Raw genomic sequence first — 12954 nt, 5'->3', positions numbered from 1 at the left:
TTCTGCAGCCATGAAAAATTATCTTTATGAAAAATACACAGCAATGTGGGAGAAAGTTTATGATAATACAATTTAAAAACAAAACCTTAGTTTGAATATTTTTTCTAAACAACTGGAGAATGTCTTTTGTAGAAAAGTATTAATAACTGAAACATTTATAAATTCTTGTTTATAACTTTTAGCTTAGGTGAAACACATCATGTATGAAAGCTCAGCCTGGTTTCCCATTATCACCCACCAGTATTATATGTTTACTTTTCTGCTTATGTAGAAGTGAATCAAAGACAAGTTCACTGGCTTTCAAATATAAACTCAAATTTGGCGTGACTGGCTCATGATTAAAAAAAGAATAAAAGGGATGGAGAGAGGGATTCATAGGGGTCAGATTGTTATGATCTCTAAATTCCAGGTTGGGATGTTGGAATTCGAGTATTTTATAAGTGGGAAGCCACTTAAAAGTTTATGAGCAGAATTATTTCAGGAAACTTGATTTGGCAGGGGAAACAGGAAGGACATGAGTGGGATGAGTCTGGGCTGAGGACCCAGAGGCCCAGACCTGCCTTAGCCTCCCTGGTTCAATCCCTATAGCCATCAACCCTCTCCCCAACTCCAACCACCACCAGTGATGACCTTAGCAATACAAATCTTTGTTTTTCAGTCAAATGGAAAAAAATAATAATTTGGTGCTAACAAGAACTATTGGCTGTCTTCCTCAGTCATGTAAAACAGGTGTCAGCAAACTTTTTCTAGAAAGGCCCAGAGAATCAGTATTTTAGGCTTGAAGGGCCATATGGCCTCTGTCACAACTATGCAACTCGGCCATTGTAGGGAGTAAGCAGCCTTGGGCCGCACATAAAGGATTGGGCGTGGCTGTGTTCCCATAAAACTCGATTTGCTACAAGAGGTTGGGAGCCGATTTGACTCACCAGGCATAGTTTATCAACCTCTGATCTAAAAGAGCATTGTGTTATTTTTCCTAGAGAATAATTCTGTGATTCTTCGGTGCCTCTAAAGCCTCCTGACCCTCCCTCTCAGACACTTGCCGTCACGCACACGGCCATCCCCACCTTATTTATAAGAAGAATGCCAGTGAGAACATGCAGGAAGGCAGCACTAATAATCTCTGGAGCAGTGAAGAAAAGCAGCATGTTAAAGTGAAGGGGCTTTAGATTTCTCTCAGTTTGAGCCCTTACTCTGCCAACTGTGTGACTTTGTACACAGCATACAACCTCTCTGAGCCTCCATTGTCTGGAGGGCAGAATGGAGATAACAGGTACAACCTCATGCAACAGGGTTTGCATGAGGATTAAATGTTTGTAAAGCACTAACAATTGCCATGGAACTGGCACTCAATAAATAGTTACTAACCCACACTGGCTTTATAAATAGCAGTCAAACAGAGCCAGCCTGCATGACGAGAATCCACTGTGGACCCAGCCTTCAGGTCAGTACTGGCACGGAAGTGAGAGACAGTGGGGATCTCTTAACAAACACAAGCCTAGATAAGAGGGCAACACTAAATTTGAAGATGCTGCTGCAACACGTTTGTATCAAATGCTTCTGATGAATCATTTATTAGGCAGCTGCACTGTACCAAGTCCTCTTGGCTACTGGTGGCTGGGATCATGGTCACAGGCTTCCATTGAAGTAATAAGATCCTGCTCTTCATCCATAGACTCTCAACAGCTGGTGAGTGGGAGAACCTCGTGTAAACAGCCTCCTCTGAGTCCATTCTTCTGGGCTCCTGGGACCAGTCACCTTCGCCTCAGCTGAAAAATAAACACATCAAGATAATGAATGCATCTCTCCTAGGGGAACACGACACAATGAAAAGCAATCAATAACAAGAAATAGTGTGGGATCCTCTTTAGAGAAGACACTGTGAAATGTAAGAAGGCTAAACATGCACACACACACAGACAGAGAGACAGAGAGACATACATTTAGTTTAACAGACGCACATTTATATTAACTATTAAGAAAGAGATATGAGAGCCTGGGTGCAAATCCTGATTTTGCCCCCTTACGAGCTGTTTGTTTCTGGGTAAATTATTCAACTTCTGTGCCTGCATTTCCCCATGTATAAAATGGAGACAATCATGGCATGTCCCTTTAGGGTTGTTGTGAGGATTAAATGCGTTAGAACAGTGCCTGACAGTAACGAATGCTCGGTTAGTGTTTGCCATTATTGCTTTCCGTAGTATTCTCTCACAAACACATTTTCAGAATAGCTGAACAACTGAGTCAAAGCCATAAAGAATGAAATTCAAAACTAATCTGAAAAATCTGATGCTGTGATACTCTAAAAGACCCAAACCTGAAATTCAAATAAAACTTTGAATTTTTCACTCCCATGATGCAGCGATGGGAAAGGTCAGACTAGGATGATGGGTGTTCCTGTCATTCAGTTCAACTCAACAAACAGTGACTGAGTGAACATACCAAAGTTGACAGCTATGCTGTGGTTTGTAAAAGAATGTCCTAATTCTTAGGAAATATAAAATGAAATAGGACTAAAGTCTGTATGCAAATTATCCTCAAGTAGTAAAAATGTTAAATGTGCATACATTTATGTATATTCATATATACCTAGAGAGAGAAATATTTAACAGTAGATGTAACAAGAGTCTATCAGTGTACTCTTTTTATTCTTGCAAGTTTTCTATAAGTTTGAATCCTTTCCTGATGAAAAGTTTTAAAAAATCCATTCAGTTCAGTTCAGTTGCTCAGTCGTGTCCTACTCTTTGCGACCCCATGAATCACAGCACACCAGGCCTCCCTGTTCATCACCAACTCCCGGAGTTGACTCAGACTCACGTCCATTGAGTCAGTGATGCTATCCACCATCTCATCCTCTGTTGTCCCCTTCTCCTCCTGCCCCCAATCCCTCCCAGCATCACAGTCTTTTCCAATGAGTCAACTCTTCGCATGAGGTGGCCAAAGTACTGGAGTTTCAGCTTTAGCATCATTCCTTCCAAAGAAATCCCAGGGATGGACTGGTTGGATCTCCTTGCAGTCCAAGGGACTCTCAAGAGTCTTCTCCAACACCACAGTTTCAAAAGCATCAATTCTTCGGCGCTCAGCCTTCTTAACAGTCCAACTCTCACATTCATACATGACCACTGGAAAAACCATAGCCTTGACTAGACGGACCTTTGTTGGCAAAGTAATGTCTCTGCTTTTAAGTATGCTATCTAGGTTGGACATAACTTTGCTTCCAAGGAGTAAGCGTCTTTTAATTTCATGGCTGCAGTCACCATCTGCAGTGATTTTGGAGCCCCAAAAAATAAAGTCTGACACTGTTTCCACTATTTCCCCATCTATTTCCCATGAAGTGATGGGACCGGATGCCATGATCTTCGTTTTCTGAATGTTGAACTTTAAGCCAACTTTTTCACTCTCCTCTTTTCACTTTCATCAAGAGGCCTTTTAGTTCCTCTTCACTTTCTGCCATAAGGGTGGTGTCATCTGCATATCTGAGGTGATTGATATTTCTCCCGGCAATCTTGATTCCAGCTTGTGTTTCTTCCAGTCCAGCATTTCTCATGATGTACTCTGCATAGAAGTTAAATAAGCAGGGTGACAATATACAGCCTTGACGTACTCCTTTTCCTATTTGGAACCAGTCTGTTGTTCCATGTCCAGTTCTAACTGTTGCTTCCTGACCTGCATACGGATTTCTCAAGAGGCAGGTCAGGTGGTTTGGTATTCCTATCTCTTGAAGAATTTCCCACAGTTTATTGTGATCCACACAGTCAAAGGCTTTGGCATAGTCAGTAAAGCAGAAATAGATGTTTTTCTGGAACTCTCTTGCTTTTTCCATGGGTTAAAAATAAAAAAGAAACATTGACTCAGGTTTGACTATCAAACAAGTACTGAGCTGATGCAGGACAAGCAGAGATGACAACACACAGACCTGACAAAGACCAAGAACCGTGGACCTGGAACAAGGAAAGGGCTTCTATGATCTCAGATATCTAATGGAACAAGGCTAAGATCGTCTGATATAGCCATCTGCACAACAGACTCTGCTTGTCCCCAGCTGCCTAGAAGAGGTTGTATGTAACAGTAAGAATAACATTGCTTGAAACCTTTGCCCTAAGTTTCATTTTAGGGGGTTAGTCTTAATGCTTTTGTTTCACCTGCCAATTATCACCTCTTCACTGATACCCCTGACACGACTGAGCGACTTCACTTTCACTTTTCACTTTCATGCACTGGAGAAGGAAATGGCAACCCACTCCAGTGTTCTTACCTGGAGAATCCCAGGGACGGGGGAGCCTGGTGGGCTGCCGTCTCTGGGGTCATAGAGTTGGACACGACTGAAGCGACTTAGCATCAGTAGCAGCAGCAGCAGCAGCAGCAGCACTGATAACCCTACTTCAGCCTCTCTTCAGCTTCAATCCATTTTGCAGTCTGCTCATAAAACAAATCCCTCAATTGTTCTCACTGTATCACCTCTTCACTCAAGAATGTATGACTTCCTATTTTCCACAACCAAAATCTAAACCTTGCTGTCTTATCGGTTCCATACTTTATGGTTTTTAAGTATTTTGATTTGCAGTTTCAACTTTTTTCTCTGTCGCTGAAAATAACAGAAACTGGACTCAACTGATATCCCTTAGTGGCTGATGCTTAGTTGCAGTCATGCAGCCTGAATACTAGACTTATGCCAAAGCTGTGACTTGTCTGAGGTTGAGATAATAGTTCTTCCCTCCTATATATATTTTAAATTTAAATAAAATTTAAAATTTTATAATAGATTTAGGTTTACAAAAAAGTTGCAAAGATACTATGGAGACTTTCCATATTCTTCACATCCAGCTTTCTCTATTATTAACATCTTATATCACTATGGTACCTTTATCACAATTAACAAACACACGCTGGTACATAATTATTAACTAAGCTGCATACTTTATTCGTATTTCTTTAATTTTCCATAATGTCCTTTACTATTCCACGATTCCATAATAACATTGCAGTTAGCTTTCTTCCTATTTTTAAAGTTTAGCATATTATTTAAAAAGCCAAACGTAAACAAAATGTATAGTCTAATTGAATAAGATCTGATATGACACTCTGATGCAATATCTTTCCTACTACCCTTGAACATGAAAAAACTCAGAACATCTAACTCATCCCAAGGCGTGATTAGAACATTCATTTTGAGGCTTCCTGAGTTTTCTTTTTGTGTTAGATACCTTGGGAACCCAGAATGTTCTTCTCAGATTTAGTGTCCAACTACATCTAATCAGCTGGTCCAGGAAATCCTTGCTTCCTCTACAGTATAAAGGAATTCTTTACACAGTAACTCACATGGAGATTCCTGAAATCTCATTTGACATAAGCACATGGTGGTAAATTGAGCTTTCACTACCACCTGTGGAAAGTACTTCAGAAACATTGCCACTGTGTTATTCTCTCATGGGCCAGGAAACTAGCGTCCTGTATGGAAAACTATGGTGCCAACTGCCCTTAAGCTGCCAGTGAGTTTTCTCTAGTTCAGTTAAAGGGAGTCTGCTCACTCCGCTCCTAGAGCTCATTAACCCATGGAACTAATTAACAGGCAAGGTTTAATTGCTCTTTCGAGCCTCCCATTTGACATTGGATCTGCATTCTTTCCGACACCCTCATCTTTCTCTGCATAGCTGAAGGAGAAATAAAAAGTTTATGATAACATCTAAGCAAGTGGCCATGTTTTTCCCATCAGTTCAGTCGCTCAGTCATGTCCGACTCTTTGCGACCCCACGAACAGCAGCACGCCAGGCCTCCCTGTCCATCACCATCTCCCAGAGTTCACTCAAACTCACGTCCATCGAGTTGGTAATGCCATCCAGCCATCTCATCCTCTGTTGTCCCCTTCTCCTCCTGCCCTCAATCCCTCCCAGCATCAGGGTCTTTTCCAATGACTCAACTCTTTGCATGAGGTGGCCAAAGTATTGGAGTTTCAGCCTCAATATCAGTCCTTCCAATGAACACCCAGGACTGGTCTCCTTTAGGATGGACAGGTTGGATCTCCTTGCAGTCCAAGGGACTCGCAAGAGTCTTCTCCAACACCAACAGTTCAAAAATATAAATTCTTCGGTGCTCAGCTTTCTTCACAGTCCAACTCTCACATCCATACATGACCACTGGAAAAACCATAGCCTTGACTAGATGGACCTTTGTTGGCAAAGTAATATCTCTGCTTTTTAATATGCTATCTAGGTTGGTCATAACTTTCCTTCCAAGGAGTAAGCGTCTTTTAATTTCATGGATGCAATCACCACCTGCAGTGATTTTGGAGGAATAGGTTATTTCCCCTTCTCTTTCTTGAGGAAGAGGCATCACACAGCTTCTTGGGAGAATTTATTAGATGGCACCTGAATTTAAATACAATATCCTTTAGCATCCTGGGTTTTGATGTTCCCCTGTCTGTTAGAAAACCTAATATAAAATTAAAGGGAATTTTGAAAAAAGAAAAACATTCATAATTTTGCTATCCTAGCATATCCATTTCAGGCTTATGATTTCCCTTTTTGTCTTTGTCCACAGCTTGTGGTCTTTTTACCCTGCATCATATTATACACACTTCCTGTGTTTCTGGTATTCATGTATTTTTCAATGGTTGCATAACATTTCATTAATTAGATGTGTAATTATTATTTAAACATTTCCCTAAAGTGCTCTATGAGGGCAAAGACTTCTGTTTTCTTCACCACTGTACCCTCATCATTTACAGAAATGCTGGGTTTTCCAGGTAACTCAGTGGTAAAGAATCCATCTGCCAAGCAGGAGATGTGGGTTCAATCCCTGGATCAGGAAGATCCCCTGGAGGAGGAAGTGGCATCACACAGTCCAGTATTCTTGCCAAGAAAATCCCATGACAGAGGAGCCTGGTGGGCTACAGTCCATAGGATGGCAAAGAGTCATTCTCTACTGAGCACAGATGGACAGACACCCTCATCATTTAAAACAATGCTGGCAAAAAGTAGTTCTCAGTACATGTTTGTTGAATAAAAAGTAAATTCAAATGGTTCAAATTCTCTCATTTTTTATTATGTTCAGATTTCATCATGCCTTCTTTTGATTGTTAATTTTTTCTCACTGTACCTCCATGAAATAAAAATAGTTTATCCTGATTATTTTCTGTTTTTTATGTAGAAAACATTGAGTGACCAATTTTCTTTGATGATGATTGGTATGACTGCATGTAAATCCCTTGCATATCTGAAATATCTTTATTCTACCCTTATATTTATTTGATAGTTTGAATAGATCATAGAGTTCAATGATCATTTTCCGTCTGAATTTTAAAACTGTCTTTCTTTTTTTTTTTAGCTTTCAGTGCTCTGTTGAAAAAGCCAATGTTCTGATTGTTCTGATTCTTGATCCTTTTCCTAAGTATGACGTTTCTCCCCTTTCTTTTCTTTCTCTTCCTCCCTCCCTCCCTCAACCTCTGTTCTCTGAATCTTCCTCTTTTTTAAATATTTATTTATGTATTTCTTTACTTGACTGCACTGGGTCTCAGTTGCGGCACACAGGATCTTCAATCTTCTTTGCAGCGTGTGGGATCTAGTTCCCTGATCAGGGACCGAATCTGGGTCCCCTGCATTGGGAGCACAGCCACTGGACCACCAGGGAAGTCCCTTCCTCTATTAAATAACGCAACTTTTTGATGAAAACAATCTTCTCTATTATCTATCTGAATTTAGTAATTTTTTTAAAAAGTGTTCTTACACTTTGTAGTCTGTTTCCTCCAAGTTTATCATCTATCTGAATTTAGTAATTTTTTTTAAAGTGTTCTTACACTTTGCAGTCTGTTTCCTCCAAGTTATTTGGTTGTTGTTTTCTCTTTGTTTTGGTCTTTCATGGTAGAGTCTTGCCTTAGGCGTCTAGTAATTCTTAAGAATGGGGCACATGAGGTTCATCAGCATAGGGATTATAGCTGCCTTGTTCACCCCTATATTCCCAGACCTGGCCATTCCTGGTACCCATCAGGAGCTCAGTAAGAACAAATAAGAGGGATGGATGGATGGTGGACAGGTGGATGGTGGCTGCCTGGATGATGGATAGGTGGGTGGACAGTGGGTCTAAATTCCATCATGTTCCCTTGTCATTAGGAATAAAGACAACCAAAAATTTAAATTCCTTTAAAAAAAGGAATGGAGCACTCAGCATGTTCAATACCTTATAATAATCCATAAAAGAAAAGAATCTGAAAAAGAATATATATATATACACACACATATTTATGTACATGTAGTATATACGTACAACTGAATCACTTTGCTGTGCACCAGAAACTAACACAACACTGTAAGTCAGCCGTGCTGCTGCTGCTTAGTTGCTTCAGTTGTATTTGACTCTGTGGGACCCTATGGACTGCAGCCTGCCAGGTTCCTCTGTCCATGGGATTCTCTAGGCAGGACTACTGGAGTGGGTTGCCATGCCCTCCTCCAGGGGATCTTCCCCATCTAGGGATGAAACCTGGGCCTCTTGCATTGCAGGTAGATTTTTTTACTGCTGAGCCATCAGGGAAGCCCATAAATCAGCTATACATCAATTAAAAAAAAACAGAATAGGGTGCTAAAAACTAATGAAAAGCTTTTTATTTGTGAGTAGGTGTTGGTTTTGAAGAACTTCACTACAGGATGATTCGGCTGGGCCATTTTGTTGGAGAACTCCTGGTGTTAATATCTTTAGGTATTTTCCCTTGGCCTACTCAGATTTCCCAGAGAATAATCTTCCAGTCTCCTGCTTAGGGTCTGAAGGCATGGTTGCTAGATTTCTGGGAGCTCAGAGGGAGAAGAAGGCTTCAGATCCTCTGCTGTAAGTGTACAGACTTCCACTTAACCTCCTGTCTTTACTACGATCCCTCTGCTTCTGATCCCCCCTATGTCCTGTTTTACCCTCTTCAGAGGCTCCCCCTTAAAAAAATTAAATAAATACAATAAAATGTTCATATCTTAAGAATACATGGCTAATGAATTTTTACAGGTGATTGACATACAGACTGTTTCCAACACCCAGGAAGACTCTGTCTTGATCCCTCCCAGTCAACACACTCCCTAAAGTAACCACTACTCTGCTCTCTTTTACCATAGATTAGTTTTGCCTATTTTTAATCTTGATTCTACCATTAAATTACACTGCATGTATTATTTTGTGTCTAACTTTCTGCTCAACATTATATCTCTGAGATTTATGTGTGTTTTCTCAAGTTAGCTATTGTTCATTCTTTTTTGTTTCTGCATGGTTTGTCACTGAATGAATATACCACAATTTATTTAACCATTCAACTACTGTGGACAGTTGAGGTGTTTCCAATTTGAGGCCCTTACAAATAATCCTTCCATGAACATTATTGAACTTCTCTTTTAATACACATGTGCATGCATTTCTGTTGGGTACATAACCAGGAGTGGACTTGCTGGATCTTGGGATGTTTATTTATTTTTAACTTTAATACTACAGCCAAAGTTTCCAGTGTGCTTATTTTATTTCTTTTCCTATGAGCAGTGTATGAGAGTTCCAGCTGCTCCACAACCTAGTCAACATCTTAAATTTTAGCCATTCGGGTGGGTGGGTAGTAGTGTCTCATTGTGGTTTTAATTTGCATGTCCTTGTTAACTAAAGATGCCAAGTATCATTTTATATGCTCATTGGGCATTTGACTATTCTCTTTTGTGACATGTCTATCCATGTCTTTTACCCATTTGGCTTATCTTTCTTTATCTCATTGATATGCAGAAGCTCTTTATACATTTTAGGTGAGTCCTTTTTCAAATGTATTTTGCAAATACCATTTTTCCAGTCTGTGGTTTACCTTTCCTTTTTTAAATGCTGTCTTTGACAAACAGAATTTTTTTATTTTTATAATGTCCAATGGAAGGCTCAATTTTAAACAACTTAAAGAGGAATTATTTCATTTAAAAGTCTGGTCCATCTTTGTGAGTTCACTTTAATGCACTGTAACAGAACTTAAGCTGAGCAGAAAACCATCTTTGTTCCAGGGTTCAGAGTGATGATTCTTGTTCTGGCTGTCATCAGGATTAAACATTACCAGACACAAACTGGACTATGCTACTATAGGATCTCTGGCATCAGTAAAGAGGAAGGAGGGCTCAGTCTTTGGTTGTTCTAGCAGACTGTAGTGCAACAGAGCTTTTATCTAAAGACAGACAAAGTTTCCAGGCCCAGGGAATCATTGTCGTTGCCCCTTTCTTTCTACATCACTTGTTAATAATGTGATATAAGTTTTATGCAATCCTGCAGATCCTCCCCCCCATCTTCAACAGAATGGAACAGAAGGACAAGCATTTTATTATATACAAATGATAAGGTTTTATTACCTTTAACAAGGAGTGGCCTAAACAGTTACTGTAGTTGGCCTCCTAGATAATTATTGACAAAGAAAAGAGCTGTAATCAACTGTTCATGAACTAGAGCCACCATTCAATGGTTTTTGACCAAAAAAAGATAATTTCATACAGTTAACTTACTGTTTTTGGTAACTTTGCAAATAGTTTATATTGGAGAAATAAAAGTCCTCATAGTAAAAGCTGCTTTATTGAGCATGGTACAAAGGAGGGTCTCAACAGATACTTACCAGATGCTGGGATGAGTGTATGGAGTTATATTTGCCTAAAATTAACAAGGCTTCAAATTCTTTTAACCACACTATAGCAGATGGAATTTGGACCTAATTTGTCAGTTTGTCTCTAAGTAGACCCGTGGAATTAGAGTTCTACACCTTCTTGTCAGGTATGTGTTCCTCTTAAGATCCTCATGTCTCAGAGGAGATGTCAGTCTCTTACCCAAGCCAGGTGACAGGTAAGAAGCCTGGGCCAGTTCAACTACACTCCAGGTACTTGTTAGAGACAAAAATGTACACAGTTCACACAAGTATTTATCAAAAATTCTGCCAAGACATAAACACCAGTGGAATAGAACTATGAGTCCAGCAGTAATTCCACGCATCCATAGTCAACTGATTTTGACCTTTTCAAGAGTGCCAAGACCATTTCATAGAGAAAAAATCATCTTTCCTCAAAGGGTGACTGGACAACCAGACAGCCACATGCAAAAAGAAGAAAGTTGAACACATACTCTACACCATGTTCAAAACTGACTAAAAATAGCTGAAAGATTTAAATCTTTCAGAACTTCTCAGAAGAAAATGAAAGACCAAATCTTTACAACCTAGGAGAAGGCAATGGTAACCCACTCCAGAACTCTCGCCTGGGAAATCCCATGGACGGAGGAGCCCGATAGGCTGCAGTCCATGGGGTCACGAACAGTCAGACACGACTGAGCGAGTTCACTTTCACTTTTCACTTTCATGCATTGGAGGAGGAAATGGCAACCCACTACAGTGTTATTGCCTGGAGAATCCCAGGGACAGAGGAGCCTGGTGGGCTGCCATCTATGGGGTCGCACAGAGTCAGACACGACTGATGTGACTTAGCAGCAGCAGCAACAATGGTTTCTTATATATGGCAAGAAAAGAACAAGCTACCAAAGGAAAAACCAGATAATTGGACTTCATCAAAATTAAAAACTTTTATGCTTTCAAGGAGACTATATGAAAGAGAAAAAACCCCACAGAGTGGGAGAAAATATTTGCAAATCAGATATCTGTTAAGCATCTGGTATCCATACTATGTAAAGAACTCTTATGCTCAACAACAAAAAGACAAATTACCCAGTGAAAAGATGGGCAAATGATCTGAATAAACATTCATCTTAAAAAGATGTACAAATGGATAAAAAACACATGGAAAGGTGCTTAAAATCATTAGTTATTAGGAAAATGCAAAACAAAACTAAAATGAGATAACACTTCACACCCATGAAAATGGCTACAATAAAAAATATGGAAAATAGCACATATTGTCAAAGATATGGAAAAACTGGAACCATCATACATAAATGGAAATGTAAAATGGTACAGCTGCTATGTAACATGGTTTGGCAGTTCATCCAAAGTTAAACACAGTTAAACCATATGACCTAACAATTCCATTCCTAGGTATATGCCTAAGATAAATGAAAACATATTTCCACACAAAAACTCATACACAAATGTTCATAGCAGTATTATTCATAATAGTTAAAAGGTGTGAACAACCTAAATATTCATCAACTTAACAATGGATAAACAAGATGTAGCATATCACACAAATGAATATTATTCAGTCATAACAAGGACTGAAGTACCGGTACACACTACAACTTGGTTTAACCTTGAAAATATTATGCTAACTGAAAAAAGCCACACAAAAGGGTCTAGCTATTGTGTGATTCCGTTTGCATGAAATATCAAGAATAGGCAAATCCATAGAGAAAAAAAGTAGATTGGTGATTGTCAGGTGCTGAGTGAGGGGAAGAGGCACAGGCTGCTGAAAGGTATGGGGCTTCTTTTGGGGATGATTAAAGAGTGTTGGAGTTAGATACAGTCATGGTTGCACAGTTTTGTGACAATGCTCAAAACCATGAATCATACACTGAAATGGTAAACTTTATGATATGTAAATTATATCTCATGAAAATAAAGAAAACTATCAAAAGCTTTGGTAAGGAATTTAGCCCCACACTATAAGAACTGTAATTAAGGCATACACACACTAAGAGACACAAAAGAAGATTCAAACAAAATTGAGATAATATCAAAGTTCTGCACGGGAATAATTATTTTTTCCAAATTAATTTAAATACCTAATAGTCTTCTAATTAAAACTGCAGAGACCTTTTTGACAGATGGCAAAGAAATAATTTTATGTCAAAGGATAATAAGTGCTATACAGAAAAATAAGGGATATTAACTGAGACAGGGAATATGGTGGTAGAGTTAGTTTACCTGTTTCCATAAGTAGTTCAAGGAAGGCTTCACAGATAGGGTAGCTTCTGTAGTGAGACCTGTAGCACATGAGGCAGAGACATGGCAGCAAGTACAAAGGCCCTGAGACA

At 39.4% G+C, this 12954-nt stretch overlaps 1 protein-coding gene across 1 annotated transcript in view; it reads right to left on the bottom strand.

The window, feature by feature from the left end:
- Positions 1-12954, bottom strand: part of SLC44A1 (solute carrier family 44 member 1) — a 231916-nt gene continuing 218962 nt past the window's right edge. The window contains exon 16 of the mRNA XM_070795226.1: positions 1-1769. Within this exon, the coding sequence (XP_070651327.1) occupies positions 1755-1769 (15 nt within the window). The 3' untranslated portion in view covers positions 1-1754. The remainder of the gene's footprint in view (positions 1770-12954) is intronic.

Source organism: Bos indicus, chromosome 8 (genome assembly GCF_029378745.1).
Source record: "Bos indicus isolate NIAB-ARS_2022 breed Sahiwal x Tharparkar chromosome 8, NIAB-ARS_B.indTharparkar_mat_pri_1.0, whole genome shotgun sequence".
Taxonomy (NCBI): Eukaryota; Metazoa; Chordata; class Mammalia; order Artiodactyla; family Bovidae; genus Bos; species Bos indicus.
This window is presented reverse-complemented; position numbering and strand designations above follow the sequence as displayed.